General features: G+C 44.0%; 1 protein-coding gene across 3 annotated transcripts in view; it reads right to left on the bottom strand.

The window, feature by feature from the left end:
• LOC115476932 (WAP four-disulfide core domain protein 12-like) overlaps positions 1-8,210 on the bottom strand; it is a 46,172-nt gene extending 37,962 nt beyond the window's left edge. The window contains exons 1-2 of one of the 3 annotated variants that reach the window (XR_003943242.1): positions 7,922-8,177; positions 860-1,000 (exon numbers count right to left, since the gene is read on the bottom strand). Coding sequence is in view for 2 of the 3 variants with exons in the window: in XM_030213520.1 (XP_030069380.1) it covers positions 860-1,000; positions 7,922-8,006 (226 nt within the window). In the remaining variant the exon portion in view is untranslated. Of the gene's footprint in view, positions 1-859; positions 1,001-7,921 lie in introns of all 3 variants that reach the window. The other 2 variants (XM_030213520.1, XM_030213522.1) reach the window with 2 other exon arrangements.
• Between the last annotated feature and the right edge of the window lie 16,772 nt (positions 8,211-24,982).

Here is a 24,982-nt window from a genome sequence, read left to right as displayed (position 1 = left end):
GGTGACCTTTATAGCATCTGGGAAATAATGTGCCAAAATGAAAAAGGTCTGTGCACCCTTAGTACACAGAACTGAACATTTTAGATACCTAAATCAGCTGCCTGCAAGCTGCCCCCTCCTCAATACACCTGGAGGGACTGTGAAAGCACAAACATGGGACTAGATCAGTAAATGGAACTGAAAGAATTGCGCAAAAAATCCGCATGTGGCGCTACTCTATTCACGTCGTTTATAGAATAGTGTTTAGAGCTGACTTGTACGCTAAGCTTTGGGCACAAGGCTTTACACCAAGTGAATCCTGGCATGTAAATTAGGCTCGAATCCCTGGTATTCAGTAATACTTTGTGCTTCTTTAGAGAACGCCCCTGACCCTCCCATGCCCTTCCCATAGCCATGCCCCCTTTGAGTTGTGCAATATAAGACTTATTGGCAGATCTTTAGAGAATATTGCCCAGCAAGGTGCATGTGTAGATCCAAAATACGGCCAATTAACACTAATAATTGATTGCTAGCACCCAAACATTAGTGCTAATTGGCTCGTTACCCAATTTAGTTGCACACATTCTGCGTTGGGAAATTTGTGCACCAGAGGATGGGGTGTGTTTCCAAATCTTCATGTGTGCTTCTCCATCCCCAGGAAAATTCTACCCACACAAGAAGCAGAGGGAAATTTCTGCAGGTTCCTTGTACCTGGGACTGCTTTTGAAAGTGAAAGTAAATGTGTAACTTTCCCTTGGAGAACTGTGATAACCACAGGTAAAAAGTACCCAGGAGCTTTCAACCAGAGCGAGCAGCTTGAAATCATCCCTTGTTTGTTTCAGTCTTTGCTATGGCTGGATCTACAGCATTATACTCTTACCAAAAATTGCTGCGACGCATTGCATTTTACACTTGGAATAACAACACTTTGCATTTGGTGCGCATTCGACGTCCCCAGAACACATAGGAGGGTATGATTGAATGCATCGTACGTTGTCATAAGGGCAACCCCCAGGATGGTCTGTAAAGGAGAAAAATCCCATTGAAAACATGAACTTGCCTCTGAAACTAGAAAGCATTGCAAAGTCCCTGAAACAGATTCCGAAACGGAGCACCTCATTGGACTGGTTCTATCCTGGAACCGCTTGATTCCACTCAGCAGATAAGCCCTAGCATTTGTTTTGAACTGTAAGCACCGATGAGTAGTTTTATATGGGCAAATATTATGGAACCTTTCTGACCAAACATCAGTTGATGGACACTAAAGCCTCCTTTTATAAAGTCGTGCTAGCAAGTTTGGTGCGGCATACGTGACAAAGCCCATTTTGTTCCTATGTGCTTCGTTGTGGTAGTTCAACTTTGTAAAAGGAGCCCTCAGTTCATACGTTGCACTGTTTGGATCAGAGATCGATGATATAATTTAATTTGCTGTTGTTATGAGACCATGAGCTACAAATGTAGCTGCTTTGGGAGTTTTAGCAGCGGTAGTTGAGCTATAATGAACAATTAATTACTGAAGATCTCTCTTCCTATTTAAATAATAGCAAAAATAGAAAAAAATTGATTATAAAGGTCATGTGGAGGGGCATAATCGATAGGGACGCCCAAGTTTTACTGAGGATGTACTCGCAAAACGTCCCAGTGGAGGAGCGGGGAAACCCGTATTTTCGAAACAAGATGGGCGTCCATCTTTCGTTTCGATAATATGGTCGGGGATGCCCAAATCTTGACATTTAGGTCATCCCTAGAGATGGTCGTCCCTAGACTTGATCGTGTCTGATTTTCGGCGATAATAGAAACTAAGGACACCCATCTCAGAAACGACCAAATGCAAGCCCTTTGGTCGTGGGAGGATCCAGCATTCGTAGTGCACTGGTCCCCCTGACATGCCAGGACACAAACCAGGGCACCCTAAGGGGCACTGCAGTGGACTTCATAAATTGCTCCCAGGTACATAGCTCCCTCACCTTGTGTTCTGAGCCCTCCAACCCCCCCCCCCAAAAAAAAAACCCACTACCCCCAACAGTACACTACTACAATTGCCATTACGGGTGAAGGGGGGTTGGGTACCTAGATGTGGGTACAGTGGGTTTGTTGTGGGTTCTGGAGGGCTCATATTTACCACCACAAGTGTAAGGTAGGGGGGATGGGCCTGGGTCCGCCTGCCTGAAGTGAACTGCACCCACTAAAACTGCTCCAGGGACCTGCATACTGAAGCGATGGACCTGAGCATGACATCTGAGGCTGGCACAAAATATTTTTAAAGATATTTTTTTAGGGTGGGAGGGGGTTAGTGACCACTGGGGGAGTAAGGGGAGGTCATCCCGATTATCTCCGGTGGTCATCTGGTTAGTTCGGTCACCATTTTGTGCCTTGGTCGTAAGAAAAACAGGCAGGACTAGGTAAAGTCATCCAAATGCTCATCAGGGAAGCCCTTTTTTTTCCATTATGAGTCGAGGACACCCATGTGTTAGACATGCCCAAGTCCCGCCTTCGCTACGCCTCTGACACATCCCTGGGAACTTTGGTCGTCCCCGCAACGGAAAGCAGTTGGGGACGCCCAAAATCGACTTTCGATTATACCGATTTGGGCGACCCTGTGAGAAGGACGCCCATCTTCCGATTTGTGTCAGAAGATGGGCGTCCTTCTCTTTCGAAAATAAGCCTGATAGTACCTTAGGGGGGTCTTTTACTAAAGCTTAGCTCAAGTTATCTGCAGCAGGGCTCATTTTATTTCTATGGGCCCCGCTGATCATAAATCAAGCTAAGCGTTAGTAAAAGATCCCCCTTAGTTAGTCTGGTCTTTTTACGTAGGGGAGTTTGGTTATTGGGTACTGAATTTTTCTACCTCTTAAAAATATATGAATTTTTGGCAGAAATGCAAACAACCATAAAACTGTGATTTATTTATTTCTTAATGATTTACCACACCGCGTTAAACTGAAAAGCAGACTAAAACAAATTATGAAAATAACTACAATGATTGGTAGGAAAGACTCTGACACAGAGCTATCTTTCAAACCAAAAATAAAACAGGCAGAACTTGGAGTATCAAACCTTGAAGTCTCAGCACCAGAACTACAGGGGATAAGTTTGTTGAAAAAGCCAGGTCTTAACTGCCAATTTAAGCTTCCAAATGGTTTATGTGCAGGGATGTGTCTTTCACTAAGTAACCTGTCAAAAACAGTGGCTTAGCTACAGGTTGGCTTGGGTGTCCACAGGCCCACCCATTCTTGACATATGGTTTCTAAATATTGACACATCTAGAATTGCAAGAAGTATAAACATCTTTTTATGGATACTATTTTTTTTAATTCATAGGGTGTGCTTAGATATGGTATTTGAAGTTTTATAATTTTATAATGGTTATAAACGCTATGGTGTTGGTATTTGTAAGGTGCACCAGCGGACATTTTATAAAGTGACAAATATGGAATGTGATTTTCTTAGCTTATTGTAGTGTTAAGAAATAGAAATCATGATCTGTGTAGAAACATTATGCATTTAAATGGTTTATTTGTATTAAGAGATGTTCTTTGTATTTGATATTTTAGCTAATTTATTTATTTGCTGCACTTGTATCCCACATTTTCCCACCTATTTGCAAGCTCAATGTGGCTTACAAAATGTTACAACTACATATACATATGGAGGAGTGGCCTACTGGTTAGGGTGGTGGACTTTGGTCCTGGGGAACTGGGATTGATTCCCACTGCAGGCACAGGCAGCTCTTTGTGACTCTGGGCAAGTCACTTAACCCTCCATTGCCCCAGGTACAAGTAAGTACCTGTATATAATATGTAAGCCGCATTGAGCCTGCCATGAGTGGGAAAGCGTGGGGTACAAATGTAACAAACAAACAATGTTGCTACTATGGGAGATTCTAGATGGAATGTTGCTACTATTGAGATTCTGTTGTTACTATTTTACATGGAATGTTGGCTACTATTGAAGATTCTACATGGAATGTTGCTACTATTGAGATTCTGTTGCTACTATTTGAGATGCTACATGGAATGTTAATGTTGCTGTTCCACTAGCAACATTCCATGTAGAAGCCTGCCCTTGCAGCCGCGCAGGCTCTGTGAGTCTGACGTCCTACACGTACGTGCAGGACGTCAGACTGACAGAAACAGAAGCCTGCGCGGCTGCAAGGGCAGGCTTCTACACAGAATGTTGCTAGTGGAGGAGTGGCCTAGTAGTTAGTGTAGTGGACTTTAGTCCTGGGGAACTGGATTCAATTCCCACTGCAGGCACAGGCAGCTCCTTGTGACTCTGGGCAAGTCACTTAACCCTCCATTGCCCCAGGTACAAGTAAGTACCTGTATATAATATGTAAGCCGTATTGAGCCTGCCATGAGTGGGAAAGCGCGGGGTACAAATGTAATACAAAAAACAAATACATGACTGATTTATTTGTTTTGTGATACAGATTATAGTTATTTAATTCCTTTGTATGATCTATTTCAGAGACTGATCAACCCCTGATGCGAAACGTGGCCACATGGGGGTTATGTGATCACATCCTATTGTATGAATACATTTGCATCTTTTTAATCAAGAGACATTGTTTTTGTAGTTTATTTTTGTCCTGCGTGCACACTCTTTATTAGGTGTATTTTGGCATAAGGATCTATAACATACAGGACTTCCCAAATCTGCCCTGGTTACTCCTCAGCAGACAAAAGTGGAGGCTAAACAAGGACGAATCCAACACTCCAGACCCCGTTCCTTTTATCTCGCTGCACCATATGCCTGGAATAGACTTCCTAAGCTGGTACGTCAAGCTCCATCTCTGGCCGTCTTCAAATCTAAGCTAAAAGCCCACCATTTTGATGCTGCTTTTAACTCCTTATTTTATCATCCTCACTTTAATATTCCCTTATCTCTTCTTTGTCCTGTTTGTCTGTCGTAATTAAATTGTAAGCTCTGTCCAGCAGGGAATGTCTCTTCATGTTCAAGTGTACAGCGCTGCGTACGTCTAGTAGCGCTATAGAAATGATAAGTAGTAGTAGTAGTCTTTGGGATTCCGGAATCTTGCTATTATTTGGGTTCCGGAATCTTGCTACTCTTTGGGACTCTGCACAAAAGCTTGCTACTCTTTGGGATTCTGGAATCTTGCTACCCTTTGTCCTTATCCCTTGTTTGTCCTGTTTGTCTGTCCTAATTAGATTGTAAGCTCTGTCGAGCAGGGACTGTCTCTTCATATTCAAGTGTACAGCGCTGCGTACGTCTAGTAGTGCTATAGAAATGATAAGTAGTAGTCTTTGGGATTCAGGAATCTTGCTATTATTTGGGTTCCGGAATCTTTCTACTCTTTGGGACTCTGCACAAAAGCTTGCTACTCTTTGGGATTCCAGAATCTTACTACTCTTTGGGATTCCGGAATCTTGCTACCCTTTGTCCTTATCCCTTGTTTGTCCTGTTTGTCTGTCCTAATTAGATTGTAAGCTCTGTTGAGCAGGGACTGTCTCTTCATGTTCAAGTGTACAGCGCTGCGTACGTCTAGTAGTGCTATAGAAATGATAAGTAGTAGTCTTTGGGATTCAGGAATCTTGCTATTATTTGGGTTCCGGAATCTTGCTACTCATTGGGATTCTGCACAGAAGCTTGCTACTCTTTGGGATTCCAGAATCTTACTACTCTTTGGGATTCCGGAATCTTGCTACCCTTTGTCCTTATCCCTTGTTTGTCCTGTTTGTCTGTCCTAATTAGATTGTAAGCTCTGTCGAGCAGGGACTGTCTCTTCATGTTCAAGTGTAAAGCGCTGCGTACGTCTAGTAGCGCTATAGAAATGATAAGTAGTAGTAGCAGTAATCCAACATTCTTTTTTTCAGGATATTAGCAATGAATCTGCTTGAGATCAATTTGCACTTACTGTCTCCAGTGTATGCAAGTTGATCTCATGTATAGTCATTCTCGATATCATGATAACCTTATTAGCTGTGACATCAACAAGACAGATATAGGAAGCCCTGCGATAATTGCAGATTTTATTTCTTTTCATTTGCTGGAGCAGGGAAAGAAAACAGCTCAATTTACCAATTAGTAACACTCACAAGAAATCATTTTTTAACAAATGTTGAGTAGAGAGGTGTGGTAGCCGTGTTAGCCCACTTTTAAAGGTAATCAATAAAAATAAAACAAAATAAAACATGAAAAAGAAAATAAGATGATACCTTTTATATTGGACATAACTTAGTACATTTCTTGATTAGCTTTCGAAGGTTGCCCTTCTTCGTCAGATCGGAAATAAGCAAATTTTGGTAGATGACAGTATATGTAAGTGAGACATTAAAGCATTTCAGTGACAATCTAAGAGGGTGGGGTGGAAGTGGATGGGTGAGACAGGGGGGATATGCATGGAGACAGGAGAATGTCAAACAAAGCAGTGCAATTTACAATTTACATAGTAACATAGTAGATGACAGCAGAAAAAGACCTGCACGGTCCATCCAGTCTGCCCAACAAGATGAACTCATGTGTATACCTTACCTTGATTTGTACCTGTCTTTTTCAGGGCACAGACTGTATAAGTCTGCTTAGCACTATCCCCTCCTCCCAACCACCAGCCCTGCCTCCCACCACCGGCTCTGGCACAGACCGTATAAGTCTGCCCAGCACTATTCCTCGCCTCCCAACCACCAACCCCTCTTCCCCCCACCGGCTCCGCCACCCAATTTCGGCTAAGCTTCTGAGGATCCATACCCTCGGAACAGGATTCCTTTATGTTTATCCCACGCATGTTTGAATTCCGTTACCGTTTTCATCTCCACCACCTCCTGCGGGAGGGCATTCCAAGCATCCACCACTCTCTCTGTGAAAAAATACTTCTTGACATCTTTTTTGAGTCTGCCCCCCTTCAACCTCATTTCATGTCCTCTCGTTCTACCGCCTTCCCATCTCCGGAAAAGATTTGTTTGCTGATTAATACCTTTCAAATATTTGAACGTCTGTATCATATCACCCCTGTTCCTCCTTTCCTCCAGGGTATACATGTTCTGGTCAGCAAGTCTCTCCTCATACGTCTTGGAACGCAAATCCCATACCATTCTCGTAGCTTTTCTTATATTTTTGCTTATAATGGGCTAGAAAGCCCAGATCTCTGTTAAGTCCTGTCTGGTGCTAAAAACAAGATTTAACCTACACAGACATCACATGAAAAATGCCACTGCCAGCCAGGATGCCACGCGGGTGGGACAACACTTTACAAAACCAGAACACTGTACCAATGATTTTATGGTGAGAATACTGAAAGGAAACTTTAAAACAATACAGGAACATAATACTTTTGAAGTCAGAATGATTAAATATTTTGAAACCCATCAGACAGGGCTTAACAGAGATCTGGGCTTTCTAGCCCATTATAAGCCATAAAATTGTAAATTGCACTGCTTTGTTTGACACTCTCCTGTCTCCAAGCATATCCCCTCTGTCTCACCCATCCACCTCCACCCCACCCTGTTAGATTGTCACTGAAATGCTTTGATGTCTCACTTACATATACTGTCATCTACCAAGATTTGCTTATTTCCGATCTGACGAAGAAGGGCAACCTTCCAAAGCTAATCAAGAAATGTACTAAGTTATGTCCAATAAAAAAGGTATCATCTTATTTTCTTTTTCATGTTTTATTTTGTTTTATTTCCACTGATTGCCTAAACAAATGTTAAACACCAGCTTTCAAAAAGAAATTTGATCCATCTACAAGCTACGTTCTGAAGCCTCTGAAGGAGACTTTCAGAGCTGAACGTCAAAAGTAAGAACTTGCCAAAAATCTTGGAAATTCTGGTTTGCTGCAAAAACAATCTGCTTTTGAAAATGAAGGTCCACATTGCCCATAGTTCATGAAAGCAATTCGTTCTTTCATGAGTAAAATGTGATGCCTTCACCAGCCAGGTCTAACACAAATCTGTTTCTGAAAAGTATCTGCTATACTCACCTGTACTAGGAAACGATGCAGAGCCCAGCTGGGTGCAGAAGGCGAGAAGCACCGACAGGAAGACGATTGAACCCATGGTCTTCATTGTGTCTCTAGAGACTGATCCTCGCCACTGCTCGCAGCCCACATTTAAACACTGACATGGGTGGAGCTAGGGATGAGCTGACAGGCACTTTTCAGAGACCTGTTCCTAATCTTACACCCAAACTTCTATTTGACAATTTTACTTTATCTTCCGGTGTCTCTTCCCAACATTAAGGAAGGAGCCACTTCTGACACCTCCCTCTGCACACATTCTGGAGTCATTTAAGAATTAAGGTAGAATTAAACAAACATAGCTGCAGAGTACCTGTGTGTGTGTTTCCAAATGAGGATATCTGTCGGTTAAGTGAGAGACTTGTGTCACTGGAGCTCAACACACAGAAGCTGCTTAAATTCTGCTGAGAGAGCAATGCACTTCAGGGGCTAGAAAATGTGCATAATCTGGCTACTTACTTGAAATGAAGATCATACATCACCTTGGGCTAAACAAATTTTTTTTGAATTTTCGATTAATGCAATTTAAAAATAAATCTACACACAAAAAAATGTTTTAGTGTATCAAAATGTGCTCAGTCCGAGCCTGGTGCAACCATTATATCCTCAGGGAGAATATGTGGTCATATCACAGTTGGAACCATCACTGCACATTCAATGTTCCACCTCCCTAATGTATGTACATTCATCCAGACCAGATGTAAGGCCTTCACCATATATTGGATAATGTAATAAACTTAGATTAACACATTTTTATATTTATCAGAAAGAAACATTACCCAGCCAAAACCCTGCTAACACAATCTTATACTAAATATATGGAGGTACAAACCAAACAATCGGAGTTGTACAAAACAATATGCACAGAAAAATAATATAATCACTTCCCTTGAGGATATCTCGCCCGTGTTGGTGCTCAAAAACATACTCATACATTCATTCACTCTTTCTCAGGATCTCAACGCATCTTCCCTTTGACTCTGGCCGAGTTTCACACATCTTCATCAGAAAGAGAAACTAAAACAAAAAAGCAAATCATCAAACCAACCCATCCCACGAACAAAAGTAAATCCTATCAGATTAATTATTATCCTCTTTAAACATACTTATAACAAAACCATTGTAAACCTGTAACGGACATCAACCCCGAGTGGGTTTGCGTCTGGAAACCCCCACACCCCGGGAAGAGCATTTGTGTGTAGATTTATTTTTAAATTGCATTCATCGAAAATTCAAAAAAAAATTGTTTAGCCCAACGTGATGTATGATCTGCTTTGTAGACTTGGGGATTTACAAATAGCTTCCATACTTATAAGGTTACTTACTTGAAATGACAGCTCATGGCTAATAAGGTTGTAAAGGTCTATGATCTATGGTATATGTTGTCCATGCCAATTGTGGTACATTGGTGAAACTACTCCTAAGATCAAAATGCGTGTATCACACAACATCTCAGAATATTAGATGTAAGGAAATTGATACTCCGGTTTGTTAGCCGCTGGTTACATTTCAATCATCTGGTTGGTGACCTGAAATTTGTAGTACTGTTTCAATTACGCATAGGCGGTCGGTGGCCCAACTGTTTGGGGAGGCTAAAGGGGGCGGGGTTGGGGTGGAGCTTAAATCCATAATTGTCTGATAACACACAGAAAAAATAAATAAATAAAAATAAGTCACAATTAATACCTTTTATTAAATTTAGATATTAGATATGTATCATATGTCAAAGAATAAAGTGGTTGCTCAAAGCATATACTAACCACAATCGCTCAACTGCAAAACACTATGCACAACTTTGTGCAAAAACACACTCAGAACCTTACTGTACCTAATACACCAATATACCACCCATACAGAAAATGCAGACTGTCAACAATATGAAACAAGGGATCATAATATCATGATACGTGTAGAGCCACAAAACACCCTAATTCATGTTTAATGTGGGATAAAATGCCATAAATAAGTAAATAAATATAAACTTTTAATGTTGAGCACCTGATTCTCAAAGTGGACATATTCCAAACACTATAATGAAAATAAAATGATCTTTTCTACCTTTGTTGTCTGGTGACTTTGTTTTTCTGATCGTGCTGGCCCAGTATCCGATTCTGCTGCTATCTGTCTTCTTAACTCCGTTTCCAGAGCTTCCTTTCCATTTATTTCTTTACTTTCTGCCTTTCTTCTTCATTTCTTGCCCTACATCCGTAAGTAAAAGCTGGGTCCTCCAGAGACTTGACTGTCCAGTGGATCCAGCTTCTGCCTATTTTCTTCCTCCATGTGCAGTTTTTCTCTCTTGCTTTTCCCTCATCTCATCTCCTTCCTCACTCTTCCCTCCTCTCCACCCATGTCCAGCAACCCTCCCCTCCTCTCCCCTCCCCTCCATCCACCCATATCCAGCAGCCCTCCTCTCCCCTCCCCTCCATCCACCCACCCACCCATGTCCAGCAACCCTCCTCTCCCCTCCATCCACCCATGTCCAGCAACTCTCCTCTCCCCTGCCCTCCCCTCCATCCACCCATGTCCAGCAACTCTCCTCTCTCATGCCCTCCCCTCCATCCTCCCATGTCCAGCAACTCTCCCCCTGCCCTCCCCTCCATCCACCATGTCCAGCAACCCTCCTCTCCCCTCCCCTCCATCAACCGATGTCCAGCAACCATCCTCAACCCTCCCCTCCATCCACCCATGTCCAGCAACCCTCCTCTCCCCTGCCCTCCCTGCCATCCACCCATGTCCAGCAACTCTCTTCTCCCCTGCCCTCCCCTCCATCCTCCCATGTCCAGCAACTCTCCCCCTGCCCTCCCCTCCATCAACCATGTCCAGCAACCCTCCTCTCCCCTCACCTCCCCTCCATCAACACATGTCCAGCAACCCTCCTAACCCCTCCCCTCCATCCACCCATGTCCAGCAACCCTCCTCTCCCCTCCCCTCCATCCACCCATGTCCAGCAACCCTCCTCTCCCCTCCCCTCCATCCACCCATGTCCAGCAACCCTCCTCTCCCCTGCCCTCCCCGCCATCCTCCCATGTCCAGCAACCCTCGTCTCCCCTCCATCCACTCATGTTAACCATCTCCTTCCAGCCTCCCCCCCAGCAGCCCACGTCAACCATCTCCCTTCTGCCAGCCATTTCCTGCCTTCTTCCAGCCCCCCCCCTGATCCCCGCTCCCCAGGTCGTCAATAATCTCACATCTGCCCTCAGCTGCCCAATAGCCCTCGTTTCCTTCCTGCCCTCGCCCTACCTTAAAATATTGTAATTTTCCTCAAGCGGGCGGCACCGGCATTGCAAGCAGCAGCAGGCTCCAGCCTTCCCTCGCATGGTTCTACCCTCGCGAAAACAGGAAATACGTCAGAAGAGGGGGGAGCCATGCGAGGGAAGGCTGGAGCTATCAGGCAAGGAGTGCCCCGTTGTTTCAGAAATAGGGCACCCTTTTTCCAAAGAGTGTGTATTCAATGATTTTGCTACTGAGACAAAAAAAAAATGACCAAAGAAAATGATTGAAACAAACATTCTCAGAAATGACACAGGGAACAACAGAAAATTAAATCTTCTGACGGCCCATCCATATTACTTTTTGCTTTGGCCAACCGACTAATCAGATGCTGCTTTCAACCTTCCATGCTGAGTAATTAGATTCATATTTGGGCCACAGCTGACCATCACTGCTTTCCACTTTTCTCTCATATCTTCACTTATGGACCCAAGGTCAGTCCAAGTGCAGTGACAGCCTTCTGATCAATGGGCATGGATTACAGTTCTCACTGTGGTCAGGCTAGGTCAATCTGTCTATCCATCTGAGGTGCCATAACTTCTCCCAACATGCACTGATCAGATCCAAATTTTGGAGGAAAGGTGGAGGAGAAACCTAGCATCTATCCTATGGAACTGACTTTGATCTAATAAAGGTGAGGTCATTGTCAACAGGGCCCATACATAAAGCATTAGAAATGCCAAGGTTTTCACTCCTTTCTATTTCTTAATATTAATCAGAAATCACAACTAATACATTAAACAGAAGCCAAACAGACTTTTATTTCATTAATTCATTCGGAGTATATTTTGTTTTGTTTTTACTTTTTCTAGGACAGATTTAAGGCCAACCTGTAGAAACTGGCAATTCTTTCTGTTCCAGGCTTCTGCATCTCAGAGAGGGATGAAGTTTTGGGTTTTTTAAAGGACTGCAGTAAGCAGGGCTTTTTTTTCCTGGGGGTACTAGCTCGACGGTACTGAGTACTGGCACCTATCCCATCACCTACTACAATTAACTCATGGTTTCCAAGTACTAATGAAAAAGACCACATCAAATATCTACATAAAGAGTCCTTCCCCCCCCCCCCCCCCATGGGAAAAGCAGTGTCTTCATCCATTCCCCACAGCCCCATAGGGGAACATGGAGCAGAAGCGTAGCCAAGTTGTGACGAAGGGGGAGGGGAGAGGCACACGCATGCACTGTGTAGGTGTGATGGACTGCCTGAAAAATAGGTGCCATTGCTGTCCAAAGTCTGTTTGGGGGAGCGATCGCTCCCCTGGCACCCCACCTAGCTACGCCTCTGACATGGAGGTCCTACTGCGGGCACAGTCCGGCTTCGTGGAGCTTCCATTTGTTTGCACCTGTTCTATTTCTAATTCGTGATCATTTATTTTGTATTTGACTAAGGTGTGGTATTTTCTGAGCTATGAGTTCTGTTTAGAGCTTTGAAGCTGTCCAATTTGTCTTATTTTCACAACAGGAGCTCCAGGGACTGCTGTATTGCAGTGTTGCTTTTATACAGACTCTGTTGTTGATTGCATGAGATGTGGCCACTTTGGTGGCAGGTGTTTTGGGTCACTCTGGGGTCCTTTTTCAAAGGCGCGCTGAAAATTGGTGTGCGGTAGTTTGGGGGATTTCGGCATATGCAGAATCATTTTTCAGGGTGCCTGTAAAAAAGGCCTTTTCCTCCCAAAAATGGATGTACTACTACTACTACTACTTATCATTTCTAAAGCGCTACTAGACTGAACATGAAGAGACAGTCCCTGCTCGACAATCTAATTAGGACAGACAAACAGGACAAACAAGAAATAAGGGAATATGTGTGGGAAAATCAAAATTGCCACGCATCCATTTTGGTTCTCTGACCTTCCCGCCAGCCATAGACCTAGTGGTAAAGAATTTAGGTGGTAATGACCTACGCGCGTCAGATGCCATTTGATTGAAGAAGGCTGGCGGTGCAGTGTGGCATGGGAAGCCAGGGCAATTGTCTGGCTGCCACCCTCCTAATGCTGGCTCCAGAAAACGTGCACTAATCTGTGCTTACCAGTCGTGCGTAAAAATTAGAATTCACACATAAAAATTAGAATTACCACCCAGGGCACATTTAGGGTCAGATTCAATACACGGCTATTGGGGACACACATGTCGAAGAAACTGCTTGCTCTGGGATTTGTACAATGGAACGTTGCTACTCTTTGGGGTTCTACATGGAATCTTGTCACTCTTTAGGATTCCAGAATCTTGCTATTCTTTGGGGCTCTACATGGAATGTTGCTGCTCTTTGGGGTTGTACATGGAACCTTGTCACTCTTTAGGATTCCAGAATCTTGATATTCTTTAGGGTTCTACGTGCAATGTTGCTACTCTTGGAGATTCTGCATGAAATGTTGTCACTCTTCAGGATTCCAGAATCTTGCTGCTCTTTGGGTTTCTACATGGAATCTTGTCACTCTTTAGGATTCCAGAATCTTGATATTCATTAGGGTTCTACGTGCAATGTTGCTACTCTTTGAAATTCTAATTGAAATGTTGTCACTCTTTAGGATTCCAGAATCTTGCTATTCTTTTGGGTTCTACATGGAATGTTGCCACGATTTCGGTTTCTGCCAGGTACTTGTGACCTGGCTTGGCCACTGTTTGGAAAACAGGATACTGGGCTAGATGGACCATTGGTCTGTGCCAGTATGAGCTCATTATCTCTGGCTTTCTTTCATATACACCCACCTCCTCCAGATCTCATACTCCCTGGCTCTACCTATTCTATTTCCACCAGTTCTTGTGCCACTGAATTTCTCTACCTCATGTTTTCACACAATCCCCTTCCCAAAATGGTTCTCATGTACTTCCTACTCTGTATTTCTCTCACACCCTCTAGTTCTGCAACCCAAGTCCTGGTCCTTTCACACCTGCAGTAAAACACATTGCAGCATGGACCTTGCCATACGGCCTATGTCTGCAACAGTGGCATAGCAATGGGGGCCTTGGGCCCCCTCTCGCTTTTTGCTCATGAACTGAACTTGTGCAAAGACTGCAGACACTGGCAGATGAAAAGGAGGAGAAAAAAAACACACAAAACTCCTGTATTTTATTCGCTGATGATAACATGCACCTATTCCATCACCTGCTATAACTAGCTCATGGTTTCCGAGTATTAATGAAAAAGACTACCACAAATATTTACATAGAGAGTCCTCCCCCCCCCCCCCCCCCCCCATGGGAAAAGCAGTGTCTTCTTCTAATCCCTGCAGCCCCATAGAAGAACACGGAAATCTTCTTGGAGCGTCCAATTCACATTTGTTTGCACCTGGGGGAAGGTGGTGGAGAAACCTGGCATCTATCCTATGGAACTGACTTTGATCTAATAAAGTGAGGTCATTGTCAACAGGGTCCATGCATAAAGCATTAGAAATGCCAAGGTTTTCACTCCTTTCCATTTCTTAATATTAATCAGAAATCACAACTAAATAAATTAACAGAAGCCAGACAAAGGGTTGCAGTAAGCAGGGCTTTTTTTCCCCAGGGGGTACTGGCTCGGCGGTACTGAGTACTGGCGCCTATTCCATCGCCTGCTATAATTAACTCACGGTTTCCAAGTATTAATGAAAAAGACTACCACAAATATTTGCATAGAGAGTCTTCCTCCCCCTCCCCCCATGGGAAAAGCAGCGTCTTCATCCAATCCCCACAGCCCCATGGGAGAACACAGAGGCCATATTGCAGGCAGAGCTTCCATTTCTTTGCACCTGATCTGTTTCTAATTTATGGTCATCTATTTTGTATTTGATGAGGTTTTATACGTGTTCTGTATATGTGACCAAGGTGTGGTATTTTCTGAGCTATATTTTTTGTGTAGAGCTTTGTAGCAGTCCAGCTTGATTTATTTTCACAACATGAGGTGTGGTCCAGGATCTGGTGTAATTTTTTTTTTTTAGTTACATTTGTACCCCACGCTTTCCCACTCATGGCAGGCTCGATGCGGCTTACATATTATATACAGGTACTTATTTGTACCTGGGGCAATGGAGGGTTAAGTGACTTGCCCAGAGTCACAAGGAGCTGCCTGTGCCTGCAGTGGGAATCGAACCCAGTTCCCCAGGACCAAAGTCCACCACTCTAACCACTGGGCCACTCAATGTGGCCGCGCAGGCTTCTGTGAGTCTGACGTCCTGCACATACGTGCAGGACATCAGACTCACAGAAACAGAAGCCTGCGCAGCTGCAAGGGCTGGCTTCTACATGGAATGTTGCTAGTGGAATAGCAACATTAACATTCCATGTAGAATGTCAAATAGTAGCAACAGAATCTCAATAGTAGCAACATTCCATCTAGAATCTCCAATAGTAGCAACATTCCATGTTGTTGTTACATTTGTACCCCGAACTTTCCCACTCATAGCAGGCTCAATGCGGCTTACATATTATATACAGGTACTTATTTGTACCTGGGGCAATGGAGAGTTAAGTGACTTGCCCAGAGTCACAAGGAGCTGCCTGTGCCAGCAGTGGGAATCGAACTCAGTTCACCAGGACCAGAGTCCACCACTCATTTGCAGTGCTGTCTTTACATAGATTCTGAGGCTGATTGCATGAGGCGTGGCCAAGATGGCGACAGGTCTTTTTGGTCACTCTACACCTTAAAGACAGCTCTGCATGTGAGTAACAGCACCTTTTTTTTACTGGAACAAAAGCATTGGCAATAAGTGATCAGGAAACTGTAATGGCTTTGAAACACATGATTCCTGTGTCTTCACCAGCTCTGGCCAGTTTTCATTATAGGGCTTAATTGCTGAATATAACGTGGAGGGGCATAATCGAACGTCGCCGGCCAAATAGGTCGCCGGCGATCTATTGTGGCGGCGGCGCTACAGCTGGCCGGAACCGTATTATCGAAAAAGATGGCCAGCCATTTTTTTTCGATAATACGGTTTAGCCCAGCCAAATGGCTTGGATTTCGCCGGGTTTGAGATGGCCGGGTTTGTTTTTCAGCGATAATGAAAAAAAATACCGGCGATCTCCAACCCGGCGAAATCCAAGCCATTTGGTCGTGGGAGGAGCCAGCATTTGTAGCGCACTGGTCCCCCTGACATGCCAGGACACCAACTGGGCACCCTAGACATGTGGGTACAGTGGGTTTTGGAGGGCTCCCATTACCAGTACAAGTGTTACAGGTAGGGGGGGGGGATGGGTGTGGGTCCGCCTGCCTTAAGTGCACTGCGGTACCCACTAAAGGTGCTCCAGGGACAGGACTTGTTGCTGCTGTATAATCTTGGCACAGCAGTTGACACCTGAAGACTAATCTCTTTGAAAAAGTCCTTTATTTGAATAAGCACGTTTACTCACAGTTAACTGCAGATCACAGGTTGTGCCCCACGGGCAAAGAGTCTTCCTGGTACTGAGATTAGCAGTAGGTCAGAGCTGACAGAATGCTGAACAATGCCCTCTTTCAGCCACATTCAAGGTAAGAACTAAGTTCTCTAGCGTGGCTAACACATGAAAGGGATCTAAAAGTGGCTTACAAACATGGCCACTACCTCATGGGCTAACGGAAGTAAAACAGAGCACACTCTGACCCAGTTAGCAAGGGGAAAAGCACCATGGGAGTAGAGCCCAGTACCCTACACCCACCACAATGCATTGCTGATGTGACTCTGCAGTGCACCTAACAGAAAAGGTGTCACACTCACCCGAGAGCCACATCACAACCAAGGAAAGGCTGTCAGAGGATAGAACACATTCTGCTGTCATGGAGGTGGGTACAGCATTTGAGGCTCGCATACAGGCTGGCAAAAAAGGTTTTTAATTTTATTTTTTTAATGTGGGAGGGGGTTGGTGACTACTGGGGGAGTATGGGGAGGTCATCCCCCATTCCCTCCGGTGGTCATCTGGTCAGTTGGGGCACCTTTTTGAGGCTTGGTTGTGAAAATAAAAGGACCAAGTAAATCCGGCAAAATACCGCTTATCGCTGGGGTTTTTTTTTCTATTATCGGTGAAAGTCGGCCATCTGGTAGCCACGCCCGTCCATGTCCCGCCTTCGCTTAGCTGGCGACATGCCCCTTTGAACTTTCGCCGGCAAGGCGACAGGAAAGCGGCGATGCTGTCAAAAACGCAGCTTTTGATTATACCGATTTCGCCGCTTTTCCGAGATCGCCGGCCATCTCCTGATTTATGTTGGGAAATGGCCGGCGATCACTTTCGATTATAAGCTGGATAGTAACATAGTAGATGACGGCAGAAAAAGACCTGAACGGTCCATCCAGTCTGCCCAACAAGATAAACTCATATGTGCTACTTTTGTGTATACCTTACCTTGATTTGTAGCTGTCATTTTCAGGGCACAGACCCTATAAGTCTGCCCAGCATTATCCCCGCCTCCCAACCACCAGCCCTGCCTCCCACCACCGGCTCTGGCACAGACCGTATAAGTCTGCCCAGCGCTATCCCCGCCTCCCAACCACCAACCCCGCCTCCCACCACCGGCTCTGCCACCCAATATGAGCTGACTTTTTATTTATTTCCAAAATATATGGACCACACAATCTACCATGCTCAGCGATACATGTCATTACATACGTGATAATCTCCTTTCCTCATGCACACTCAGCCAAACAAAGAATAACCTTAGGTACCCTTTTACAAAGCTGCAGTAACACTAATCTGTGTTTACCAGTCGTGCGTAAAAATTAGAATTCACACATAAAAATTAGAATTACCACCCAGGGCACGTGGTAGCTGGGCAGTAGTTCTAATTTGATGTGCGTTGTACATGCATAGGTGCCTAATTGCCTTATTTATTTATTACATTTGTACCCCGCGCTTTCCCACATCTAGCAGGTTCAATGCGGCTTACTTAGTAAATAGAATTACAGACTCTTGTGTGGTTTTAAGAATAAATGAATTGGATAAGGGAAGGTAAACCAAGATAGGATAGGCAAGAGGAATAGGGATTGGGTGGGGTATGGTACAGTGGCGTAGGAAGGGGGGGCGGTGGGGCGGTCAGCCCTGCGTGCACGTGCTGGGGGGGGTGTCGGCTCGCTGGTTCCCTGCTCTTTCTGCCCCGGAACAGGTTACTTCCTGTTCCGGGGCAGAGAAAGCAGGGAAGCAGCAGAGCCGATGCAGCTCCTGGTGACGTGCACTGGGGGCGGATCGGCCCTCCCGCCTGCCCCCCGCTGCTAGGTAGGCTGCGTTTTGGGGGGAGGGTGTGTTTCAGGGGGGGCGTGTGCTCCGGAGGGGGGGGGCGCCATGCCTGCACCCGGGGGGGGGGGTGCGCAGCGGCGACCCGCCCCGGGTGTCAGGCACCCTAGCTACGGCACTGGTATGGTAGGAAAGAATGGAGAAAAAAAGGCTGGGGGATGAGTATAAGGAGGTGGGGAGAAGGGATCTAGGGTGTAATCAATGTCGGAGTCATTATCAGTGTCAGACCAAAGTTAAGTGGGTGGGTTGATAAGATTAAGTTGGGTTGTTAGTAAAAGGCCTTAGTAAAAGGGCCCCCTAGCATGCCCTAAATACGAGCACACAATAAAAACACTAGTGCACCGTAATAAAAGATCCCCTAAATAAACATCAACTTTTCTTTTTTTGGCGCAGGGGGATAGCTAGAGGCAGAGAGTGGCGTGTTCTGCACTAACCAATTAGTTCAGCTACATTCAGTGGTGTGCAGAGCTGGTTACGTCCGGAGAAACAGCCTGTTGTTAAAAATTTACCAGCACACCCCTGGCTACATTGCCGTACACTAACCAATTAGCACGTGGGCCTTTACCACCTGCATAATGGCCACACGTTACTGGCACAATAAATGATTGGTCATTAATAATAAAAAAAGAATTCAGCCATTTTACCCCAACAGTAAAAATGGCCTTAGCATTTGGGAAACACCCACGTAAGGATGCACTTAATTTACTGCTGTTTGGTAAAAGGCAAACTGAAATGTTCTTAGACTCAGCTGATACCACTGATCCACGAATCCTTCCTATATCAAGAATACTTCCAGTTCCAAATCTTTTATTTATTTCCTACAGTGGTACAGTTTCTCCAATATCTGGGAAACTCTATTAGCAATTCAAATAGCTCAGATAGGAACAGCGGTCAATCCGAAACTCTCAGACTCACACAAGTCCATTTTGTAAAATTCAGCAGAACACAGGGTCCTGTTTACTAAGGTGCACTGGCGTTTTTAGCACATGCTAAAAATGAGCACACGCTAACCATGTACACACCAATAGGAATATTATGGGCATCTACATGGTTAGTGCTCGCTAATGCTTAACGTGTGCTGAAAATGCTAACACGCCTGTACTGCAGCTTAGTAAATGGGTCCCACTGTCTCTACTTGCCTTCATTTGTTTTTCTCACTTTAAGAATATTCTTACACTCACCGCATTAGTCCATTATCTACTCATTTGACCTTTCCTCAAAATAATAATGCACACACACACACACACCAACTGCTTCCAAAGTACAATTCAGCTCCTAATCCCTGTCATACTTTCCATTACCTACCCAGGATACTGGACTTTTGGCCACAGGTCTCTGTCCCAGCCCGTCTATGTCAGCACTCGTGCATGCACAAAATATCTGGCCACTCTCCCCTTCGATGCGCATGAGCTCCAGCTTTCAGATTTGTGACCCAGACCTGGTCTGGCTTCATTACCGGTTCCTCTTCCCCAGCCAAGGCACTGCTCAACTCAAGTGCGCACTAACTAGCACTCAGATCTGGGTTCTGCCAGCAACACTCTCCAGCTCCGGAGCCTGAACAACCACCCATTCTTCTAAAATAAAATCCAGACCCACTGAGTCCAACACAACCAACTGCCCTCCAGCAAGTAAACAAAAACATATATATTTTAACCATAGGTTTACACTTGGGTTTTCCCTCTCATTTTCATCTGTGTATTTGTAATCTCATATTCCTTACTAGGTGATGGTCTGCCTGTGTAGTTGAGGTGAGGAACTCTGTTAACATGTAGATTCTGTGTAGGAGTCTCTAATAATCCATCTTGTTCTCTTTTTCCCAATCAGAAAACATAACTACTACTACTTAACATTTCTAGAGCGCTACTAGGGTTACGCAGCACTGTACAGATTAACAAAATGGACAGTACCTGCTCCAAGGAGCTTATTACAATCTAATGGGCGAAATGTCAAGTTGGGGCAGTCTAGATTTCCTGAATAGAGGTACGGTGGTTAGGTGCCGAAGGCGACATTGAAGAGGTGGGCTTTGAGCAAGGCTTTGAAGATGGGCAGGGAGGGGGCCTGGCGTATGGGCTCAGGGAGTTTATTCCAGGCATGGGGTGAGGCGAGGCAGAAAGGGCGGAGCCTTGAGTTGGCGGTGGTGGAGAAGGGTACTGAAAGGAGGGATTTGTCTTGAGAACGGAGGTTACGGGTAGGAATGTAAGGGGAGATGAGGGTAGAGAGGTAGGGAGGGGCTGTAGCTCGAGTGCATTTGTAGGTTAAAAGGAGAAGCTTAAACTGTATGCACTACCTGATCGGAAGCCAGTGAAGTGACTTGAGGAGAGGGGTGATATGAGTGTACCGGTCCAGGCGGAAGATTAGACGTGCAGCAGAGTTCTGAACGGACTGAAGGGGGGATAGATGGCAAAGTGGGAGGCCAGTGAGGAGTAGGTTGCAGTAGTCAAGGCGAGAGGTAATGAGAGAGTGGATGAGAGTTCGGGTGGTGTGCTCAGAGAGGAAAGGGCGAATTTTGCTGATGTTATAGAGGAAGAATATATTAGTATTCTAGACTATTTAATTACAAAGGAATATAAGAATTGCCATAAGTACATAAGTATTGCCAAACTGGGACAGACGGAAGGTCCATCAAGCCCAGCACACTGTTTCCAACAGTGGCCAATTCACGTCACAAATACCTGGCAAGATCCTGAAAATGTTCAATACATTTTATGCCGCTTATCCCCAAAATAAGCAGTGGATTTTCCCAAGTCAATTAAGTACATAAGTACATCCTATATAATAAAAGCACCTCCAACATTCTGAAGCTGACTGTGTGGCAGTGTAGGGTTCATAAGTCTGTAGTTCAGTGTTTCATTGGCTCTCACTGTCCCCACCCTCACGTCGAGGAAACGGAATGCTGCATAGTTGCCAAGCAAACAAACGCGACGTCACAGGAACGAAGAACCAATCAGACAGAACGGAACTTGGAGGAGGGAAGTGGAGTGGGTTGAATCTCTAACAAACCATCATATACAGGGAGGTACGAACATCAGTGGAGGCAAGTGCACAGAACGGAAGGGAAGACAAACATTTAATCACTTTGTCACTCACACACATCACACACGCACACACAGACACACACACACACACTCAATCACTCTGTGTATCTCTCTCTTACACTGTCTGTAAAACACACTGTCACTCTCAGTCTCTCACATGTTGCATTCTCACGAGTAAGGAGCTCTTCTGATGTGATTGTTAAACTGATTGAAGGGCCTGAACAAGGAAAACTTTTACCACATTGTAACACAGTTTACACAAAAAATATTGTATATAAAGAAATCTTACACATGTAAACAACAATTATATTCAGAATACAACCGTGGAAACATTAATGGCAGGAACTCATTACATTGCTAGCGCCCGTTTCATTGCGTTAAGAAACGGGCCTTTTTTTACTAGTAAGTACATAATAATGGTCTATGGACTTTTCCTTTAGGAAGCCATCCAAACCTTTTTTAAACTCTGCTAAAACTAACTGGTTTTACTACATTCTCTGGCAACAAATTCCAGAGTTTAATTACACACCGAGTGAAGAAATATTTCTCCAATTTCTTTGTTTATTTATTCAGTTATTCAAAATATTACAAGAAACTTCTTGGTATAGAAAGTATCATCAAATACATATAAAAAGTTAACTTGAAAAAACATGAAAAGTAAAATAATTCACTTTTTCATAAGAAATTGATGCTCAAGTCCATAAATCGGGAATCCAATATCATAGTAGATGACGGCAGAAAAAGACCTGCACGGTCCATCCAGTCTGCCCAACAAGATAAACTCATATGTGCTAGTTTTTGTGTATACCTTACCTTGATTTGTACCTGTCTTTTCAGGGCACAGACCGTATAAGTCCGCCCAGCACTATCCCCGCCTCCCACCCACCAGCCCCAGCACAGACCATATAAGTCTGCCCAGCACTAGCCCCACCTCCCAACCAATATGTAGGAAAACAAATGGAGAAACAGCAAGAAAAAATAAACATTGGGTATCACATTTCACTAAGTGGAGTTGCCTTATTTCTTTATCGCTTATCCATTTTTGCTGAGGCTATAAGTGTCGATACATGAGCAGGTTCCATAAATACATATTTTTCCCCCCAAGTCTTACTATGCATTTGTAGGGGTATCTTAAAAAAAAAGGTGCCCCAGTTCTTATGAAACTAATAATTTTCTTTTCACCGACCCAATGAAACTTCAAGAATTTGTAATTGCTAAAGAAAGTTTGAGAAATCCCTCTGGGGCAGTTAACCAGAATAATGCTGCTGTTTGATTGTAAAGTTGGTTAACCTCTGTTCTAAAATTTAAGATGATATTGTGTTTAAGTTAATTTCTGATTCTTGGATCTCACTGGTAGTGGTCTATGAAAATGAGAACATTTTCTTGTATGTTAATTTTTTTTTTTTTTTTTAATGATTTAATTTCCTATAATTTCTCTTATTGCGTTCCTTTGTGAATGTTATAAATTAAAACTAATAAAGAAATAAAAAAAAAAAAAGGTGCCCCCCAGATGCAAAATTTCAGGCTTAAGGACTAAGAATTGTTTCCTCCGCCGTCTGGTCTCCTTAGAGACATCAGGAAACAAAAGGATTTTAAAACCTAAAAGAGGCTTTTCTTTATTACGGAAGAACATGCGGAAAATCCAATTCTTATCTGGCAATAGTGCAACTGTCGCCACCAAAGTAGCGGGCTGATGCAAGTTCAGAGTCAGTAGTCTCAAGCAAAAGAGAAATGTCTATCGGCTTTTCAGTTGTCCGATTCAGGTCTTTCCCAGGGATATAATAAGCCAAGGAAAAAGGTGGAAAGTTCTGTTCAGGTATATTCAAAGTTTCACACATATAGCGTTTTAACATCTCAAGAGGGGCTACATTTTGTATTCTAGGAAAGTTAACAAATCTCAGATTATGGTTTTTAGTATAATTATCACCTAAACTAAATTAGGAATTTTTTCAAACTCATATAGCAATATAATAAACACACAAAATGTTTGAAAATATCAAATGCCAAATGAGTGAGTCTCCCTCTGTAACATAGTAACATAGTAGATGATGGCAGAAAAAGACCTGCATGGTCCATCCAGTCTGCCCAAGACAAACTCATATGTGTATACCTTACCTTGAATTTGTACCTGTCCTTTTCAGGGCACAGACCATATAAGTCTGCCCAGCAGTATTTCCCGCCTCCCAACCACCAGTCCCGCCTCCCATCAGCGGCTCTGGTACAGACCGTATAAGTCTGCCCTCCCCTATCCTCGCCTCCCAACCACCACTTCCCCCCAACTTGCTCTGTGCAAGGAATTTAAAATTATAATTCCTATTGTTTTACTGACTTAACAAAGGACCTCAAATCTCCTACGCTCTTGAATTTAGGGGGAGGTGCCTTGGATTGATTTTTTGATTTACAACTACGAGGGTCAGATTTGGGTTCATTATTATAAATTTGCGATTTAGTCTAAGTGGGTGGTCTCACTGTGCTATATAGTTAAAGAGGTGTAGAAGACAGTGAGTTTTTTTAGATCATTCGGTTTTCTCACGTTAAGGTGAGTTTTTTACGTCTGGTCTGTTTTTCTTCTGTTTCTTCTCCCACCGGGACCTGTGATAGTAATTGACTCCTTATAAAGATGGGGTTAAGATTTATACTCGCAGACTAAAGTTTGCAGTAGTTTCCCCAGTAGGAGATTTGAGGTCCTTTGTTAAGTCAGTAAAACAATAGGAATTGTAATTTTAAATTCCTTGCACAGAGGGAGACTCACTCATTTGGCATTTGATATTTTCAAACATTTTGTGTGTTTAGTATAATTATCAAACATTTCAGTTTTCACCCGAAGACTGGTCAGATCTTTTATCATCATAGATTGTGTTGTTTCAAAATTCAAAACCTTTTGATCCAATTTTTCCTCCAATTTTCCAAGTTTATCTTTTTCTTGTAAATCAGTTTCCAAAGTTTTTATTTTTGGTAACATCTCATGACTTTGTTTCAGGAAAAATTGTCCCAAGTTAGATACCAAATCCCATAAAGTATCTAGAGTCACTTCTTTTGGGTTTTCTACTAACGCTTTAGGTATTTCTAACCTTATAGAAGACTGTTCAAAGATCACACTCTGTCCCTCAGATCCTCTCCCCTCACTCCGTGGCGTTTCCATGGACAAACTGCCCTCCATTCCTTGCTCCGATGTTAACAGAGCTTCCTCTCGACGTTCTTCTGGGCCCTCAACACCTTCCGGAGTGGACCCTGTCAATCCAAGGAGGAAGGAACTCGCGCCAATCGGCTGGGGAGGTGGTGAGCGCATAGCGGGGCTTAGAGTAACATCAAGGCCAACGGAAGCCGAATTCTCCAGATTGCCGGCGTTCCCAGCTGGCAGCATTCCGCTATCACAAACAGCTCCCGGCGGTCTCAAGAACCGGTCAATAGGACCAGGCAATGAAGGGGGTAGTGGGGAAGCTCTAGCCGCTACTCTCCCTCGACATTTTGGCATTATCTCTACAATGGTAAGATCGAGACCCGCAGCGTCTTAGTGAGATGCAGCCATCTTGGATTCCCCCTTCTC

This window comes from Microcaecilia unicolor, chromosome 8 (genome assembly GCF_901765095.1).
Source record: "Microcaecilia unicolor chromosome 8, aMicUni1.1, whole genome shotgun sequence".
Taxonomy (NCBI): Eukaryota; Metazoa; Chordata; class Amphibia; order Gymnophiona; family Siphonopidae; genus Microcaecilia; species Microcaecilia unicolor.
Note: the sequence above shows the minus strand (reverse complement) of the source record. Positions and strands in the feature narration are given on the sequence as shown.